The sequence below is a fragment of the Galeopterus variegatus genome, unplaced genomic scaffold, assembly GCF_000696425.1.
Source record: "Galeopterus variegatus unplaced genomic scaffold, G_variegatus-3.0.2 Scaffold367, whole genome shotgun sequence".
Taxonomy (NCBI): Eukaryota; Metazoa; Chordata; class Mammalia; order Dermoptera; family Cynocephalidae; genus Galeopterus; species Galeopterus variegatus.
In genome coordinates, this window is record NW_007726478.1 from 355,424 (window position 1) to 375,700 (window position 20,277).

Consider the following 20,277-nt stretch of genomic DNA (forward strand, 5'->3'; position numbering starts at 1 on the left):
GCCCCCAGACCCCCCCCCCTGCCTCCCCATCCTTTGAATCAGAGGCCGTCTTCATGTCATCTCTGCCCCAGTCAGAGCATTGTCCCACCCTAGACACCCCAAACCCACCCAGGCGGTTCTTTGGCCCCAGAATGTAGTAGGCAAAGGTAGCTGGAAACTAATTGCAAAATTTATTCCAGGGCTGTGGGGGCTGGGGAGATTCTTAAGGGCACTTCTCGTTTCGGGGCTGTGGGTCTCCAGCCTTGGCAGGGGCGCACGTTTCAGGGGGCAGAGGTGGGGACTGAGACAGGGCAATGGAAGGCAGGGGGGCAGGGGTGCCTAGTTTCCTCCAGCGAGGCAGCTCAGCACAAGCGGCAATAGCCATGTGAAAGCAGGACATAGTGGATGTCCAGCCGGGGACAGAAGACAGCTGAGGCCTCCCCCTAGTGCCTGACCCTCGAGAGTGGTTTACGGGACACAGGGCAAGAGGCCAGGAGCTGAGGCCCAGCATCAAAGGTTTGCAGCAAGGGACCCAATAAAGGAAGGACCCTTGTGTGCCCTCCCAAGTTCACCATATTCCCACGCACAGCGACTCTGAGCCCCACAGGGTAGGCTGCTGTTCATCTGGGGGGGTAGAGGACAAGCAACAGCTCTTTTCTGGATTGGGGCTCAGAAATAATGAGCCAGCACCACCCACGGGGCACTTGGTGTGAGAGTGTCCAGTGAGAAACCATGGGCTGTACGTGGCGCCAATCCCCAAATCTCAGCCTCAATTCTCAAATCTGTCCTCTGCCCTCCACCATACACGCCTTTCAAGGAGAGTCTAGGAGATTGAAAAACAAACAAAAGGGGAAAACAAACACACCTCTTGACTATAACCTTGCAGATAAATACCTGCCCGGGCAACTGCGGGTGGGGCTAGAAGGCTGATTGTACCAAACTCCTCCTCTGGTGGGAGAGGGATGTAAAGATGATTGTAGCAAAATTCTTTTCAGATCATGTATCAAAGTTCTCCCTGCAGAAGTCAGATGGGGTAGAAGGGCAAGGGAGGAGGTCCTTTGTCCCAACCGGTGTCCAAGTGTCCTCTAGGGCCCAACAGCCCCTGCCCAATATAGCAAGCTCAGTTATCACTAGTTTACTAAACAGAGGATTTCCGGGTCCCCATGGGGGAGTTCTGGAGACCTTCTCTTCTCCCCCAGCCGATGCCCGCTCAACTTCTCCTTGCCTCTGTTTCCAGGAGAGGGGGAAGGGATGACATCTGGCCCAAGGGACACCGAGGCCCACCAGGGAATCCCGAACTTCCTCCCCGGACCTGTGCTTCAGACCCCAGGACAGACAGCTGGGAGCAGGGGGAGGGAGGGGTGGTTAGCAGCCGCCTCCTTGGGGCGCTCTGAGTGGCAGGCAAGTGCCAGTGGCCAGTGGGGGCCACCCCACCTCAGCCAGGCCCTGCCCAGCCTCACCCACCTTCCCAGACACACAGCTTCCGAGCTCAGGGGCAGGGGCCTGCAGGACAGGGCTCCTGGGTTGGCATAATAAAGTAAACCATCTGGAGGGCCGCAGGGTGGCTGCAGCCCCTCCCCCGGCCCCAGCCCTGGCCCAGCTGGCCCAGGCTCAAGTCTGCTTGGCTTGTAGCATCTCAATGAGCAGGTTGTTGCGGGGCATCTCGTTGCCCAGGTGCTTGTGGTACAGGTATTCCTTGGCCTGCATGCTCAGGGCCCGCACCTCCACCAGGCACAGCAGCAGCTGCTGGAACTTGTCCCCGCAATGCGGGTAGTGGCACAGGGTGTAATCAAGCAGGGCAGCGTTGGCTTTCTCTTGAGCGTCCTTCACCAGGCTGTGGTTATTCAGGAACTTCACATCTGTAAAGGGAGGGGCTCGGTCACCATCCTGTCACCACTACCCTCAGGACTGGGCCAACACTGTCGTTGGCATCACCAACATCAACTTCCCTATGCTCACCAAAGACACGGGCATTGCCACCACCAACCACACAACCGTAATCTCATCACCACCCTATTGCTGCCGTCACCATTGCCATCACCATGGTTGACAAACACCACCACCATCATCAATCACCAGCACCGACGCCCCTGTGTTTTTCACAAATGTGGCCACTGCTGCCATCAACAACCCGGCCACGGCCATCCCATCACCACTATCATCATCACAGTTGAACGCCACCATCAGCAGCAGTCACCAACACCAATATCTCTGTGGTTATCACAAACACCATCAACCACCCAACCACAGCCACCTGTCACCATCATTACTGCCACTGTCATCCTCGCCATGGTCATAGTGAACACCATTAGCCACCAAGACCATCACCAACCTCACCAGGTTCAATTTCCTCATCTGCAAAGTAGGAGTGACACTCATAACTACCGCATGAGATGTCATGAGCATGTAGGAGCTGACACATGGACAGTGGTTAGAATTGTGTCTGGCACATCAGAAGCACAGCCGGGTAGTTGTCACGATTGCCCCTACCTGCACCAGGGCCACTGTAGACACCACTGCCGCCATAGCCAGCACCAGCCCCATCGCCATGGTCAAAACCACCCTGTCACCACCATCCCCAGGGCCCTCACCATCAGCATCACCACCTTGCCACAGTCACAGTGTCACCCCATCCCCACCATGATCAGAGAGGTGCACTGTGAGTGGAAGGACCCTGCCCAGAGAGGTGTGACGGCTGGCGGCCACATTCTGAGAACGCCGAGCACTCTTGGTCTACCCTGTGACCAATAAGGAGACGCCAGCACCCTGTGGAAGTCCTCTCGTGGGGCTGTGGGGGACAGGGATGTTCTCTACAGCAGTATCCGTGGTGGCGAGGAGGTGGGTGCCGTGGACAGAAGTAATGGAGCAGGCACCACTCGGAGCAAAGGGACGGGTTTTTAAAAGCATGGGGCTGCGTGGGAAACAAAAACCAAACAAGGGGGATCCAGGAGATCAATAAGGCAAAGCCACTTACATGAATTAAGATGCTCCTACACAAGGCAGACATTACAGAAGAACAGGGACAGGGCCGGCCCGGTGGCGCACTGCTACAGTGCGCCGCTTGGGAAGCGCAGCAGCACTCCCGCCGAGGGTTCGGATCCCACATACAGACCGGTTCCCGCTCACTGGCTGAGCGAGGTGTGGGGGCAACACCAAGGGTTGCAATCCCGTTGCCGGTCCCGGTCCGGTACAGGCGCGACACTGAGGGTTGCAATCCGTTGCCGGTCACAAAAAAAGAGACAAGAAGGAAAGAAAAAAAAGAACAGGGACAAACAAGGACCGCGTTAGACGAGAAGGGACGGGTCGGTGGCAGGGAGGGGAGGTCGGCCCCGTGTGGACCGGTGACCGCTGGGGCCACGAACAGAGGGGTGTGAGTCACACATCCCCACACCCGAGGGCCAGTGAAGGGACAAGAAATAAAATGTCTTTGGGGCGAGACAGATGGGAGTCCAAATCCCAGTCATCACACAGGAGCAGTGGCCCTGTGGGTGAGTCCCTGTCCCGCCCTGACTTGAGAGGCCTCCTCCTCTATGCAGGGGCTGGGAGGGGTGCAGGGGAGATCCTGGCTCAGTTTCTCATCACCCAGGTCCTCTTTCAGCTCCTGAGCATCACCTCCACCTGGTGCCCTGCCCAGGGGCTCAGGGTATCTAGGGACAGGAATCCACAGAACCAGTCCCCAATGCCCGAATCCTAACCCAACCTTGCCTGGGATGGGGCATCCAATAGTTCAGAAAATGGTGGTCCATCCACTTCCTTCTGCCGCCATCACCCCAGCCCTGCTGCTGTGGGGGTGTCCAGAGCCAGCATGTGCAGCCCTGGGCCCCTCTAATCCCTCTTAACACCCACTGCGCCAGGAGAGCTTCATGCTCCTGGCAACCCTGATCCCCAGCCGCCCCCAGCGCGCCCGCTGAGGCCTGTGTTGTCCAGAGTTGGATTTAGGGAAAGCCGAGCTGGGCCCGGGGCGTATGGCACAATCTGGTCTCAATCCTCTGCTCCCACCTCTGGCCCCTCCCCCTCCCCCAGTAAATGAGCCACGGTCATTTTCGTCCTCACCCCTCAGGATCCCCACCATCCCATGAAGCACCTTTGTGCCAATTAGAAAGAAGTTTCCCCCTTGTCCACAGAGACACAGCCCCCACTCCTTCCCTGCCTAGGAGACCTGGTGCAGTGAACGGCCTGCCCAACTGTACGTAGCAGCCTTTCTCCCTAGACTGGACTGCTCCAGACACTCTCCAAGGTCATAGGTAGTCACCTCACCCAGCTGGTTTCCTGGGCACAAGAGGTGCCTACTGGTCCTATCCCTATCCCAACCTGTTTCCAACCCAATCCTGTACCGTCTGACCTTACCTTCCACCATCCCCAGGGTTGGGCAAATTCTCCTGACACTGTCTTCTGGCAATATGCAATATGAGGCTGGGGATCCAGAGAAGGCTAGGGACCAGCTCAAGGTCACACAGCAGTAAAGGGACCTAAAGGAAACAGCTGGAATGGGGGAGGACCAGCTAGGACGCTGCAGTAGGGGCAGGGGTAGGAGGGGTCTAGAGAGCATCAGGGCCTCGGCTTTACCAGGATTTACTGTTCTCAGCAGCACCGCGCCAGGGACGACGGGGTGGAGTGCGGGGGATGGGGGTGCCGAACAAGGACAGGTTTCAGGGCCAACCCCCACACCCACCAGCAGTTCTATGGTCTCTCAGCTCTCAGCAGGCTGGAGACCCCCACTGCCCCCATGAGGTCAGCCACAGGGCTGGGGGAGGGAAACACAACAACCGCTTGAACCCCAGTGTCTACAGTCCAAGAGTCTGCACCCAGTTTCCTGGGCACCTGCCAGGCACCTTGCACCCAGCTCAGTGAATCCCCACAGACATCCAGACAGGGAGGGGAGGGCATCCCCTAGGTGTAGGGAGTCAGGGCATGCCTGAGGCACACAAAAGATACCAGAATCTGGATTCAAACCCAGGTCTCTCTGACTCCGAAGTCCAAGCCTCCCATCGTGGGCAAGCAGGGCTGGGTAGCACTGGCCAGGGAGCTGGGTCAAGTTTGGACACTGGTTCATGGAGGATTAGACATAACTTTACGTTCCATTCAATCCAGGAGTCTAGCCCATGGGCCCCTGCCCCTGGGGTCCGGATTTACCCCAGAGAGGCTACTCTGGACCCCATGCCCTTCTTCCATCAGACACGAGAACAGGGGTCAGACAAACCAGGAGACACCCCCTTAATGTGTCAGGGTTCAGATCACAACTCTACAACCAGCCGGGTGATCTTGGGCAAGTCACTTTCCCCTCTCTGAGCCTCAGTTTCCAGTCATCTGCAAAATGGAGACAAGTTCATCTCTGCCTCACCAGCTGGCCAAGAACTGAACCTAATCTGTGTGCCCAGCTCTTGGCCCTGAGCACCTGCAGGGTGTGGATGGGCCAGCGCCGCCCAAGCCTGCTCAGCTCCCAGCAATCCTGGAGCTGGGAGGTGGGAGGGGGCTGCGAGATGCCACCCCCGCCTCGGAGAGCAGCCCGCTAGTTCCACGGAGCTGGGGGCCCCCAGGTTCTCAGAAAAGCCCCCTTTTCACGGTTTAATTGAATATTTGAATAATCCTTTCATTCCAGCGAGGCATAAAGAATGTTGTCCCAATAGCGGTGACTCAGGCAGGCGCCCCCGCGCACAATGGCCCCTCGAGTGGGGCTGCTATTCAGGCCGCCTTTTGTTGGCGCAGAGCAGTGGGTAAATTGCAAACGCTTAAGGGAATGCTGCTGCTGCCGCCTCAATGGAAGTCAGGAAATCGAATGTTAGGTCAATCCATTAAGCTCCGATTAAGTCCTCGGCGGAACAATGCCAGCCAGGCCCATCTTCATAAACACCGTGATTGCCAGGAGAGAGGCACTAATTTTAATTAAACCTCCTTACCTGCCTCCGCGCCCTCCCGAGACAGCTATTTAGACGCCAAATGGCACCCTTATGCGGAGGCAGGCGAGAAGGAGGCCCCGGGGGGCGGGGGGCAGGGTGGGGGTACAGTCATCACCCGAGTTCAGGCTGCCCCCGAGAGCGACGCCCAGCATGCCAGCTGGAGGTCTACGGGCAAGTGGCAGTCCTGCTCCGGGTCCCAGTTACCCTGGAGGCCCCAGCCCTGGTGATCTGGGTGGGATCATGGGAGGAGCCCTCCGTTCCAAACACTAGGGTTGTCCTCTTCGCCCCAGCCCCAGGTCTGTGCTAGGGTTGTCCTCTTCACCCCAGCCCCAGGTCTGTCCTCTCCCAGGGCTCGGGGCTGCCCGCCTGCCACCCTTTTCCCATGCTGCGGTTGGAAGGGCCTTGATAAAATACAAATGTGATCATGTTACTCCCTGCTTAAAATCTTCCCTAGGGAAGGTTCAAGGTACTTGGCCTGGCACTCAAGGCCTTGCACAGCTCAGCCCCTGCACACCTGGCCAGCTTCCTCTCCATCCCCTCCCGCCCCCTACAGCCACACCGAACTTTCAGGAATCCTCATCACTTTACACAAGGGGCTTCCTTAGTCTGGAATGCCTTTAATGCTGCTTGTTTTGTTCCCCCCAGAACACTCCTACTCATACAGCAAGGCCCAGCTAAAGGCCCCACTCCAGGAAGGCTTCCCTGACATCCCAGGTGACGTGGGTTTCTTCTCTCCAGCCCAGCCCTCGTCCCTGGACTGCCTGGGCTCCTCTCAACGCAGAGCCTGCCAGCCTCTCTTGCTGCTCTCGCATCATCAGCTCAGGGAGACCCCGGTGCCCGAGCCACCGCCTCTGCCTCACCTGGCAGCCCCAACCTCACTAGATTTCTGGCTTCCTGCACCCACCTCAGCCAGATCCATGTCCCTGTGCCCAAAGATAAGGTGCTGTGCCAGACACACAGCATGTGATAAAGATGGAGACTGTGACCCGCTTCACTCATTCACTTCATTAACTCGTTCATTTGCTCATGAACTTAATAATGAAGATTATGATAAAAAACGATACTGATGCACACTTCTGTGGGGTCAGGTCAAGCACTGAGCACTTTGAGGAATTCTCTCATTAAACCCTTGTAGCCAGTGAAGGATTATTATGATGGTCATTTTACAGATGGGGAAATGGAGGCCCAGAGAGAGGGGTGACTTCCTCAAGGGGACAAAGCCAGAGAGAGAGACCAAGTTTAGAATCCAGGTCTTCCTTCCTGACACGCCATGGCCAGTGCTCCCCCTGTGCCCACCGATGCTGTGCACACAGAGGTGCTCCTTCATTCCAGTAGCTCCCCGTCTGGGAGAGGTTAGGGCTGGGACAGAGATGGGTGCGGCACAGGGCACCCAGGGTGGGGAGCAGGGGCTCTGCTTGGAAGGCTTCCTGGAAGAGGGACAGCTGAGCAGGGCCTTGGAGGATGAGCAGGCGTTTGTTGGGTGGAGGAATCCTTCCCTAGAGGTGCTGGAAGGGAGGGTTGGAGCCCAGGAGATGAGCACGTCATCAGCTGGGGAGGGGCAGAGTTGAGACTGCAGTGGCACAGGCTGGGCTGGGCTCAGGAGGGAAGTGGGAGGGCGAGTCAGACCCCTGGGGAAAGGGCTGGGCTGGCCCCTCTGCCCCTTCTCTGCTTTCTCTTCCTCCTTAGCACTTACTACAGTCTTCCTGGCTATACATTTTACTAATCACTTCACTAATCTATACATTTTATTAACTATATTCTGCTATTGTCTCTGTCCCCCAGAGAAGGTCACCTCCATGAGGGCAGGGGTTTTTGTTCACTGCTATATCTCCTGTGTCTTACACAGTGCAGATGCTCAGCAAATGTTTGTAAAATGAATGAATAAACAAATTAATGAACAGGCAAAAGGGTCTGGGGCCCAAAAAGCTCAGAGTCAGAATATGGGCCCCCCGAGATCAGAGAACTAGGAAAAACAGGGACCCCAGGATGGGAGCCGGGGAACAGGAAGTCCTAAACTCACGTGGCATTTTCTGCAGGTGGCGTGGGCACTTTCCTAGGGAGGCGAGCCAGGAATTTACCAGATTCTCAGAAGAGGTCCTCGTCCCATGAAGGGCAAGTCTTAGACATTACCTTGGCCCTCTGCACTTCCAAACAGAGAAACTGAGGTCCAGAGGGGAAACAGCCTGCATTTTAAGAGCTAGGCCCAGGTGCTCTCACGTGTTTAGTCACTGAGGGAGGGGCCGGTGCCCCCACTGAGGCCCTATCTTGGCCTCTCGGCTCCCCTTGCTGCTGGCCCAGGCCGAGACCCCCCTCAAGCTGCACTCACCAAGGCTGAAGAGGATGAGGAACTTGAGGCAGACAAACTCCTGGCGGTCCAGCTGCAGCGCGTGGAGCTGCAGCACCAGCTCCTGCGCCCGCAGCACCAGGCCGTGCAGCAGGGAGCCCGCCTGGGCAGCCACCGTGGTCAGCTCCACCTGGGCGGGTCAGAGGGCACGGGTCAGGGTGGCAGGGGAGGGGCTCAGGCCAAAGGGCACGGGCAGGAGGCTCTGATCAGGGACAATGGGGAAGAGGGCATGGATGGGAGGTGCCAGTTATAGAGGGGGTCAGATGGGCTGGGGGTCAGGTGCACCCAGCCTTGGAGCTGAGCCAGGATGGGATAGCAGCAGCTCCTCAGGGCCCTGGAACCCTCCCAGGCCCACCACTATTTGGGGCCCAACCTTCCCGGCTCCCCTCGGCCTGCCAGGCCAGAGCTGACGGCACCCACAGCCTGCCTGTCCGCCTCGACACGGCAGCAGAGCGCACACCAGGCGGGTGGGTGCAGTGAGAGAACTGAAGGGTCCTTCACGCACAAAGAGCCGCCGCCAGGCCCAGTGGCACAAACGGCTTTTGTGCAGCCGCCCGCTGTGAGTACTACGTCGTCCTGGGTGTGGGGCAGGGGCAGGGAGGTAGGGACACATCCACATGTCTCCCCAGTGCCCCACCCGCTCACACGCAGACGCCGGCCACAGCTCAGCTCACATTTCCACACGTGCAGGAACATACAGGGCTGCTCATCCCCTCCTGCAGTGAGGCTCACACACAGGTGCACACACGCGCCCTTGGACGGCTCACATTTATGTGGTGACAGGCAGATAGCCACACTTGCACACCTACGTGTGTGCAGACATCTGTACAGTACAATACAGGCGTGTGTACGCACACAGAGGACATGCCCCTGGCCACAGAGACTTCGGCCTGAGTGTTGACACTCACACCTCAGATTCCCTGCATTTGCGCTCACAGGTAGCCCCAAAGTCACCCTTTAGAGACCAGCATTCCCTGTCCCCTGCCCCCGATGGCTTGAGACACCAGGATGAGAACTGAGGATAAGGACAGAGGTCTGGGGTCAGGGTGGGACACAGAGCCTCAGCCTCTGACCCCACCCTCAGGACGTGCAGAGCCCATGGTGCCTCTTATGTCCCCACCCAGGCATGATACTCCCACCACCAGGCCAGACCCTGGGCACTGGCCTCCCTTCCCTTCTCCCTCCTCGCATCTCTTTCCTCCATTCCTCATCCCACTGGGGGTCCTCCTCCTGGAATGCGTCCCCACCCCCTCCACATGCTTCCTGTAGATACCTGGCCACGTCCCTCCTGAACTTAAACCTCACCCGTGGTTCCCCTGTTCCCTTCCAGAAGTCCCTATTCCCTGGCTTCCATCCCTGTCATTCCTAATTCCCTTTTCTAAGGGGCGCCCCAATTCTGACCGTGAGCTCTTTGGGGCCCTCTGCTTATTCATTCACTCATTCACCTGTTCAGAATTCAGGGCCTGCGAGGTCTTGCCCACTAACCCAGCCCCTAGCAACCCTTCCAGCCTCATCTCTCACCTCATCCCAACCCCCACACGCCCCTCCCTGAGCCTTTGCCACCGCTATCCCCCCACCTGTGGTGAGTGGGGACTGTCCCTCCACCATCTTTCACTATCTGAACAACTCCAATTTATTCTTTCAAGACCCAGGGCCAGGTCTCCTCCTCCAAGAGCCCCCCAAACGTCCCCACACACCCAGAGCAGGGCTCCCAGGGGCTGACTCCTCTCAAGGCCATGGCCAGGGCTGGTCACAGAGAGGTAGGGCCAGCGGGTGTCCCATAAACTTGGAGGAAGGGCTGATGTTCAGGGTGACCACGGCCAGCCCTGGAGAGGCCTGGGACCCCTTCTGGGCCCAGAATTCTGGAAGATCATGGGACAGTGGTGGGGGCAGGACACAATAGAGTCGGTCACCTCCTGCCCAGTGACCAGCAGGATGCTGCCCTCCTTGCCATGTTGGATCTGGCGGTAGATGTGATCAAACACCAGCAGCTCGCTCCAGCAGTTCTGCAGCAGGGTCATCTGGTCAGCCACCTGGAAGGAAGAGGCACGTGGGGCCCAGCTGGGGACCTTCCTCTCACCCCTCCTCCTCCCAACTCTCAGTTCAGAGACTCCACTGTGTGTGGGACCCGGGCAAGCCACTTAACCCCTCTGTGCCCGTCCGCCCATCGTTCTTCTTCATCTAAGCATGGCAGGGGTCTGGCAAGAGAGGGTCCAACAGGGGCACGTGAGCTCTGCCTCTTACAAGCTGCATGACCTTATGCAAGTTCCATACCTTTTCCGTGCCTCAGTTTTCTCATCTGTGAAGTGGGCAAAGTACTGTGCTTAGAAGATGGGCTCACAGCCATTAAGCACTCAGTAAATGTCAGTGAATGGTGTCCACGAAGGGCTCTGTGAGTTCTCCTTCAAGTGCAAGGCCAGATTATGATTAATTTTAACATCGTGCCCATCTGGCCTGTGGTCACACCTCGGGCAGCCTCAGCTGCTCAAAAAGGAGCCCTGGGGAGGAATGAGAGGGCTCCCCTGGGCCTCCAGCACTGCATTCAGGCTCATGAGAAGACAGGAGGGCCTGCCGGCCTGTAGTCAGGCCCAGGGAAGGAGCGGGCAGACCACAATGGCCTGAGGCCTGAAGCATGAACAGAGCAGGCGCAAGGGGCAGATTCTGAATACCCAGGCTACAGTCAGGGGCCAGGGTGTCCTTCGACCTGGGGGATCACTGTGGCATGGTAAGGGGGGATGCTTTTGACCATGGCAAATGGGACTCAACTGTGGAAAGCCAGAGCCAGGGATCCCCTGGCCCAAAGCCCTGTCTTCAGATTTAGATGCCACCCAGAGAGGGCGAGGGACTCTCCCAGTATCACACAAAGGCAGACCAAGCCAGGGCCATGGTGGGCATTCCTAGCCCACAATCTCACAGTGACAAACTGAGCCCTTCTGGGTGTTCAGAACTGCACTGGGCACTGCAGGTCATTCTAGAAAGACATGACACAGACTCCAGTCCGTCTCAGCATCTGTGGCTCATCAGCCAGCCACCAACTACCCAACAGATACTTCCCAGGCAACTTCCTGGGCCATGCCCTGCAGTGAATGCAAACCATGACAGGTGACAGTCATTGCACTGCAGCCCCACAACCCTATGAGGTTGGTACAGTGGTTACTCACATTATGGAGGGAAGAAACTGAGCACAGAGAGGTCAGGCAACTTGCCCAAGGTCACACAGCTCCGTCTGAGTCCAGATCCATGCTCTTACGGCTAGGTGTGGAAGACCTCCCCTGCCCCCCTTGCCATCCAGGAGTTCACAGTCTCATTCCCTCCTGCATGAAGCCCTCCCTGATCCCTCTGCCTTCCTCGGTGCCCTCACCACCCTCTGGACATGGAATCTGCCACCTCTGACAGCACCAAATCATGCCCCTGTCTTCCCGGTACCTGTGTGATCTGCAAAGGAAAGACCGGTGTCCACCTCATCTCTGAGCCCCCAGAAGGGGCTGAGCGAGTGGTGGGTGAACAAATATGTGCTCCCCAAGACGTGCACAGAGAGCCCAGAGAAATCACCTCCGACCCAGAGACCAGAAGCGTGGAGGCAGCCCCCAGCCTGAGGGGAACGGGCCCAGGACTAACCACAGCTCTGTTTTTGAGAGTCAGAGCCCCTCCCTCCTCTGCTGGGGGCATCCCTGTGGTCTCTGTCCTCAGGCAGATAGAGGGAGAGAAAAAGGAAAGTGAACACAGACGCAGACGGGCCCCTCCAGGCCTGGCCTGCCCCTCCCTTACTGCCCACACTGCAGGACAGTAAGAGGGAAAGTCTGCGTCTGTCCCACTCTGAGGCACGTCCCCCTTCCTCTGAGCCTCGGTCCTTTTTCCCCACCTCATCTCGGGGTCAGGAGCCCACACCTCTCCATCCTCCGCCTGGCAGAACATTCTTCCTGGAGCCCATGACTGTCAGGACAGAAACCCAGCCGCAGGGACCCCAGGCTCAGCACTGACTAGCCTGGACGGGAGGGTCTGGGAGAGGCCGAGAGCTGGGCAGGGCACAAGCCACAAAGTCTTATCTCTCTCTCCCCAGGAAGTGGCCAGCCCCCGTGGAGCCACCAGGGCAGGGGCAGGCGCCTCCCCACCACAGTTTCCAAGGAGGGAGGCAAGGCTCCGTGGGCACCTACTGCCAGGCACGGTGCCCAGCACAGCTAAGGACGTCTCACCCTGCCCTGCTGACACTCTGCCCATATCATAGATAAGGAAATGGAGGCTCTGCCCAGATGCTCCCTGCAGGGCCCATCTTCTAGGGGCCCTGGGAACTGCCTGCAGCCCAGGTGGGTGGCTCCCAGTCACACTGGCAGAAAGAAAGCTCAGGCTCACCTTGGGTGACCCAGATGGAGGCAGAGGGGGAGGGAGGAGGATGTACAGGGCTGGGCTCTGCCCCCCACCTATCGCGGGCTCGCAGGAGCAGACACCCTTGTGCCCAGATTGAAGGAACAGGGGGGTGGGGAGGTAGAAGAGAAGAGATAATGGGGGAAAATTAGGAGATAAGCAGGCTGAGCTTCGGGCAGAAAGCCGAAGGGGTCACAATGACCTGGCTGGCCCAGCCCTGGGAGCAGACTCTGTACCCAGACCCTAGACCCTGGGAGTGGGGGCAGCCCTGCCAGTGGGGCTGATAGGGGTGGCAGAGAGATGCAATTTGGTGGCTAAAGCTTTGGCACCCTGTGCCCTGCATTCAAGTCCCAATCCAGCCCTGTGTCCTCCTCTGCCCTAATTTCCTGTTCTGCGAAATGCAAAACATTATTCCTTCCTCCTTCAGTTAGAGAAAACGTATGAACACACGTTATCAGTTGCAAAGGGTTCTGCAGACCCATTTTTGGCCGTCCCAGGCATGCTGCCCCAGCCCGGGCTCCCACCTACCCTCTGGCCAGGCAAACTTTCCTGCTAGACTTTGTATTCACTTCTTCCGCTGGATGGACAGATGCACACATAAAGACACCAGACTCCAAAACACTCCCCACACAGATGAGTGCACACGCGCACACACACACCTCTTTTTATTTAAAAGAAAACCAGAGGGCCATAGCTGCCAGCCTCTCTCCATGAGAAAGCAGGTGGCTAAGAGGCTCACTCAGCCAACGAGTGTGGTTTTCACCTTCCAACGGTTTCTCCCGAAGCTAAAGATTCATCCTCCTCTACCCTCGGCCTCCCTGCCACCTTGGGAACAAGGACATTTGCAGCCCCAGTCCTGAGGTCCCTCACCAGCCTGGCCTGTTTGCTTGGCCCACCAGCTGCCCCCGCCTCCTGCCGGACGACCACAAATCTTCCTGGAACCTTGACACTTTGCAGCCTGCCTCGGAGACGGGGTATTTATGGGTGACGAGCTAACCTCCCTCCCAGCAGGCCCCCCTCAGGAGCCCCCTGGGGTCTGATCAGTCTGGCGGCCGAAGGCCAGCGGGCTCTGTAATTCTCTGGTGGCTGACACACCACGGGCTGGCCACAGCACTCTCCCGGCCGAGTGGTCAGTGGGCCATCATTTGTCAGCCCAGGAGTGACAGTATTACTGTCACTTAAATGAAACCATATATCTGGGCAGTTCAATCTGTTGCCAATCAGGGCCTCAGAGCTGCACATTGAGGGTGAACTGGTGTCAAGATGGGTCATTAGGCACTCTTGCCCCCTACCTCCCCTCCCCAATTCCTATCTCACATCCTCCCAGCCTGTCCTTCATGGTAAATGTCCGGAGAGGCTGACTGCCTGGGCTCTGGACGCTGCTCCCCACTGAGCAGCAGGTAAAGTCGAGTTTCTGCTTCCTCATAGGTAAGAAGTTGCTTGATAAACTCAGGGCAAAGTGGGCCCCCATCTTGTCCCAGAACTGAGCATCTTGTCCCATGCTCAGAGGAGCATGGATACAATGTATCTTTCCCCACACTCTTCCCGGAGAGGCCTGTACACAACCTGCAAGAACAGGTTAAAGGGTGTAGCAGCAGAGAGGAACAGCGAGGAAGGTCACTGCTGTCCCTAGTTCCTGAACTTCCTGTGTGCCGGGCCCCGTGCTGAATTTTTTACCTGTCCTAGCTCACTAAACCCTTACAACAACCCTATGAGGTGGTTATTATTTAAACTCCTCTCTTTTATAGATGAAGAAGCTGAGGCCCGGAGGAGTAAAATGCCCAAAGTGACGCAGCCTGTGAGCGGCACAACTGGAACTTGAACACAGGCCTCTCTGATTCTGGTCTTTGGTATTAACTTCTGTGCCCCTGTCAGGTCTAATATGCTATGACTGTGTGAGATGGAAAAACAGAGACAGAAGGACAGCCATACAAGCTGGGAAAGAGGACAGAGGAGGAAAACCTCAAGAGGGCATCCCAGTCAGAGCCATCTAGGCTGCCAGCGTCCCTGACAGGTCAGCTGAGACCTCAGGCCTTCCCCTGAACAACAGGGTGTCCTCAGCATCATAGAGGGCTGAGTGGGCCCCTGAGGAGAGCTCAGGCTCTGTGTGATGAGAGCCCCTCCCTGGCCCAGTATGTGGGGCCCCAGCCAGCCCTGGCAGGTGTCCATTAAAGACCGTCAAAGGACCTACTCCTGGTCCAAGCTCTGCTTCTGACCCTGCCCACCTCTCCAGCCCTGCTGCATAGGACCACCTGGAACTCCCTGAGCACATGATGCCTGTTCACATTTCAGGACCTTAGCCTATGCTGATCCCACTGCCTGCAACACTCTTAACCTTCTCTAACTACTCTGGAAAGTCACAGATCAAAGAAACTCTCCCTGACTTCCTTGCATACAGCTGTTTGCTTTCCCTCTGGGCTCCTTCTGCTCCTTTCCATTGCTCTCAAAGCCCTGGGCACCCTGCATTGGCATTACCTGTGTATACGTTTGTCTTTTCCTCTAGCCTGGCAGCTTCCTGGTTCCAATTCATTTCAATGTCCCCCGTGTCCAGCCCAAGGCTGCCCAACCCTCAGAGCCAGAGAGCCCCCTCTTCTGTCTGCTAAAATGTGTCCTGCCTGGAGGTGGGGAGTTGGATGGTCAGCCAAAAGGGAGAGCAGGGTCACTCAGGACCTTCTCACTTTTATGCCTCCTCACCTCTGGGCTTTGCAAACCAACAACCAGCCCAAGGCCCACTGGGCCAGTGAGAAAGAACTTCCACATGGCTGATAAGAGATGCTCTAAAGGCTGGGCTGGTACTTATCTGCAAGGCCCCTTTACAGAGCATACTGACCATGGTTCATATTCCTGGGCTTGATTCAGAGACTCTGGGAAGGGGAAGCAGGAAGGTTTGGACCACAGAGAAGCCAGAAGCAGGAAAAAACACTCAGTAAAACTGGGACAAAAGCCCTTCCCATCCTGCGTGAAAATCCCCGGGAGACTAGGAAGGCAGCCAGAGGAAGTGCCCTGCCCCTAGATCCAGGGTTCTGGAAGGCTGCAAATGCTCTGCTCCTCCTCCCCTCTGCACAGTGGGTTCATGGGAATTCTGGAGGTAAGCTGGCAACCAACCCAAGGGTCTTGAGATCCTCATCCCCACCAGGGCCTCCAGCCATGAATAGAAGGCGGGGGGCATGTTCAAGGCCCTGCCTTGTGCCCCCTCCATAAGGTGAGAGGGTGCTGGGGTGAGAGGCCCACACCATGACTCATGGCACATCCCTAGGCCTCGGCCGTGAAAGGCCCTCCACAGTACAAGCAGGAGCCATTGCCACCAATTCTTGACTCCCTAAAGAACCCAAACCCCCAGCCCCATGAAACCCCTGGGGCTCAGAGTGACCACACCCCACCTTATACCCCCTCTATGCCAGCCAGGCCAAGCATTGCCCCCAGCCCATCCGGCCACATGCTCCTGGAGGAAGCTCAGGCCTGAGTGGCGTCAGCACTGACAATGCTGCTCAAGGCTGCAGTGGCCCCAGCAGGGAGGGCAACAGGCCCTGCTGTTTGCATCCAGCCCCAACACAGCCAGGGGGGCTGTCCTGGGAAAGGCAAACACCGATAGGCTTGCGATAAAGAGTGCCCATACCCTGGCCAGGGAGGGATGGGCCTTGGCCAGGTGGAGGTGCCTCTGGGAAGGCCTCATAGAAAGCCAGGGCACTAGAGGGGTAGCTCCCAGGCCTCAAGCCCTTCAAACCACTTGACGGATGACTGGGAAGTTCTTCCCTATGTCTAGCCTCAGTTTCTCCTGCTGCTTTCCTGCTTACTTTAGTCTCAGGTACCTCAACCCAGGAGGAAAGAAGGCCCTGTGGTAAAGAAGGTTGCTTCACCTGAGAAGATCGGTGGCAGGCCCCCACCTACCCACCCACCTAGCCCCTCCCCCTCAAACACACATACACGGGACCAACCATGACACACAGGAGATGCAGGGGCAGTCAGACCTTTCACCTTGGCTGGGAAGGAGAAGGGTCCACAGACATCCCAAGCTCTGAAACACTAAGACCCCTATCTATGACATTCGAGGCTGGTGGGGATTGGCAGTGGCCTCCCTTGATGGCAGGACAGGATGAGCTGGACTCCTTTCCCAACACTGGGCTGGGGCTTTGGGGGACAAGACAGTCTTCTAAGGACTTAGCTAGTCTTTCAAGGAAGCCCAGGGTCTCAGAGAAAGAGAGAAATGTCTACAGAGACCCAAACTGGGGAGAAACAGCCAGAGACTGAAGGGGCTGGAGAAACACAGAGAAGCAGAGACACAGTTCGCCAGAGAGAGAGAGGTGACAGAAACAGAGACAGAGACAGAGACAGACAAAGATCAAATAAGCAGAGGCTGTGGGAGAGAGAGAGAGAGAGAGAGAGAGAGAGACTCAAGAAATGGAGGAGAAGGGGAGGCTGTGAGGGACCAGACACGCTCCTTAATGTCGCATTGTGGCCTCCCTGCTCCCAGACACTGCCTGAAGCCAGTGTGCAGGATGACCCCACCCAAGGGGTGACTGAGGCTGAGGCTTGGGTAGCCGAGAAGAGGGGCCAGCCAGGTGGGAGGAGAGACTCACCTCCAGCTCCTTGAAGACCATGCACCTGCGTGCCCAGTCCACGATGGAGATGAAGGTCTGGTCGGCCATTCTGCACAGGAGGCCAAAGGGCGCGGGCTGGTCGGGGCGGCCTTTGGCCGGGTCCTGCAGGCAGCCCACGATGCGTGCCCGCACCTGGTCCTCGTCCGGCTCCAGCTGCAGCAGCTGCAGGATGAGCTCAGGAACTCCAGGCCCTCCGGAGAAGGGCTCTGCATAGCCGTAGGGCAGCCCGGGCTGCGGGGGGCTGGCATAGGGCTCTGGGTACTCGGACTTGATGGCACGGCCAGGAAAGGCAGGGTAGAGGTAACCGGCTAGTGGCCCGTGGGTGCTGGGCACGGCCATGGGCAGTGCTGGACTTCCAAAATCGCCCAGTGGCCCAGCAGGGGGACCAGAGGCCAGACCCTTGGGCTCAGGTGCGTGCAGGCTAGGGGACAGCATGTAGTCCGGTGGGGGAGGGGGCGGCGGGGGCACCCCCATTGGGGGGCCTGTCTCCAGCTTGAAGCCATTGGCCCGAATCTGTGCCTTCTTCTGCTGCTTCAGGGCTCGGTCCCGCTTGTACATGGGCCCAAACTTGTTCCGGCCACCTCGCATGCGGTCAGCACGCACAGCTGTGGGCAAGGGCAGAAGGTCAGGCTTACCCGCTCCAAGCCACCTTCTGTACACCCTACCACAGATCCTTCCTGAACAGATCTGACTGGGTCACTCCCCTGCTTAATAGCCTTTTGTGGCTCCCAGTGCCCATAGGCAAAGTCAACCTCTTAAGCCTGGCGTTCAAGGCTCTGCTCAGCTTTCTAGGTTACCCTTCGTAAGGTCCTGTGTTCTTTCTACTCCGCCTCGCTCACCTCTCTGCTCCTCTGCTTGACAATTCTTTCTCCTCTGCCCTGCCTTTGATATTCCTGTCTCAAATGCTTTTCTTTCTTTTGTGCTTGCTAAACACCCAGCCTCAATGTTACCACCTCTAGGAAGCGTTCCTGGATTCATCCAGGCAGACTCTACTGCCCTTGTCCCAGACATCCTGCCCCTTGCCCACTCTGATCATGCTGAATGTATCATGCCATGTGCCCCGGGCTGAGAGCTGCTGCGGTTCAGCTCTGGGTTCGGGTGCCTAGCACAGGGTTCAGCAAGGAGATGGTGAGAGGGAGGGGGCCCTGGTCAGCCTTGTTCACAGCTGAGTCCTCAGTGTCCCATTGCTTACTGACTGACAGCCTGACTCTGTTGAACCTGTGTTGCAAAACAATTCGAGCTTCCCTCATTGGCTTCAAATCTGAAGCTGAGTTTAGGGCTGCTTGAGGCTCTGTGCTGGGGGAGGGGCCTCTCTTGCTGACCAGATGTTCCTCCGCCTGTCCAAGAATGTGTCACTAGCTGGACCCAACAGGTGCATCTCTGCAGCGGGAGTGTGGCCCCAGCCCCTGCTCAGACAGGACCCCACTCTGGGCTCTGGGAGAAGGGAGCGAGCAGGAGAGAGAGGGTGGCACTCGGCCAGAATGGTGGCTCAGAAGCCACCACAGCCAATCTTCTTGCCATTGAGGGGGAGTAGCGCCGCTCCACTCCCTCAGGCTGCACCAGGGGTTTCTGCTGCCTACAGAAACCATCTCTTCTGGCCCCTCAGGACCTGGAGCTAGGGATGTGGGCTCAGGGGAGACAGGACAGAGTGTTCCCCTTCCATCCAGGAGTCCCTTCTCTAGGTGGCAGGACATGTGGTCTGCAGCTCTCAGACCCACTTCTGTGTTGTCCGAAAACTTCAGCCAACAACTGCCTGCTCAGTGCACAGCCCGGCTGGGGCCAGCGGGGTGGAAGCCAACAACTGTCCACCCTTAAAGAGCTCCACTTTTTCCTGCTAAAACATCTTTCCTCCTTTTTGGACTGAGAGGTGGGGGGTGGGGGTGAGGCAAAGATGGGCCAGGGTCCTCTGGGGGCAATTGTTCCCCACTCCCAAGCCCTCTCAGAGACTGGCTAAGGAATGATGGAAAGGCATCTCACCCATGGAGTGAATGAATGAGTGAACCCTTCTGATGCATGGATGGACAAACAGATGGGTGGGCTGGATGGGTAGGGCTGGACAGTCCCGGTGGAAAGATAACAGAAAGTATAATAACCACCATAATAATGCTAACAACAGCTAACCCGTTGAGCAGTGACTATGTACCAGGTGCCTTAGGCTTTTCGTACACTAAGTCCTCACACTGACGCAGGAAGGAAGGCACTACTATAAAAGCCATTTTTTTTCAGATGGAGAATCTGCTCCTTAAAGAGGTTAAGGAACTTGTCCAATGTCACCCAGCCTGTAAGAGGAGGCACTGGGACTTGAACACCAATGAAGGCATTGCAAGCCTGGGCTCTGGCTGGTGGTGGGTATCAGTGAGGGGGGGACGGGGGGACTCTCCACGCAGGGGAGGAGCTCTGCCCAGGCTCTGCCCTGTGCTGGGATCCCCCTCAGGGGCTGAGGAAACAGTTATCTCCTTGAGCTTCACTTTCAGATACTTCTCAGCCCAGCACAGGTGGGTCCTGCACGCACCCCCTCCCAGGGCCTAGGCCCGACCAGTGCCAGTTCCCTGCTGCGCTGCAGAGATTGGGCCCTAATCCACGCGGGGGCCAATCACCCGGTCCCAGAAACTTCAGGAAGGCCAGTGGTGCCCTCCCTTTAGCCGGTCTCCCAGCGCCACCCCCTACCCCCTTGGGCCCTCAGAGGTCAGGGGTAGAGGCTCGCGGGCGCGCACCTTCCAGGCGCATCCCCACCGTCAGGCACTTCTGGAAGCGGCAGAAGGGACAGCGCTTGCGCTGTGTCTTGTCGATCTTGCAGCTCTGGCTCTCGGTGCACGTGTAGTGCTTGTTGTTCTGCACCGTGCGCTTGAAGAAGCCCTGCGGAGAGGGGAGTCAGCGCGGGAGGCCCCGGTGCACTCGGGGGTCCCAGCAGGGCCCCCGGGGGTCCCCCCTCACCCCTGCCGCCCGCCCGCCGTTCACCTTGCAGCTCTCGCACGTGAGCAGCCCGTAGTGGTAGCCCGACACCTTGTCCCCGCACACGGGGCACAGTTCGTCCAAGTCCTCGTCGTACGAATAGTCCATGCCCGCGGCGTCCGCCTGCAGAGGGAGGAGCGGGTCA

At 57.7% G+C, this 20,277-nt stretch overlaps 1 protein-coding gene across 1 annotated transcript in view; it reads right to left on the reverse strand.

The window, feature by feature from the left end:
• Window positions 1-147: 147 nt before the first annotated feature.
• NR5A1 (nuclear receptor subfamily 5, group A, member 1) overlaps window positions 148-20,277 on the reverse strand; it is a 24,425-nt gene continuing 4,295 nt past the window's right edge. The window contains exons 2-7 of the mRNA XM_008568018.1: window positions 20,139-20,255; window positions 19,895-20,036; window positions 17,160-17,785; window positions 10,134-10,253; window positions 8,203-8,350; window positions 148-1,838 (exon numbers count right to left, since the gene is read on the reverse strand). Coding sequence (XP_008566240.1) covers window positions 1,591-1,838; window positions 8,203-8,350; window positions 10,134-10,253; window positions 17,160-17,785; window positions 19,895-20,036; window positions 20,139-20,240 — 1,386 coding nt within the window. The 5' untranslated portion in view covers window positions 20,241-20,255 and the 3' untranslated portion in view covers window positions 148-1,590. The remainder of the gene's footprint in view (window positions 1,839-8,202; window positions 8,351-10,133; window positions 10,254-17,159; window positions 17,786-19,894; window positions 20,037-20,138; window positions 20,256-20,277) is intronic.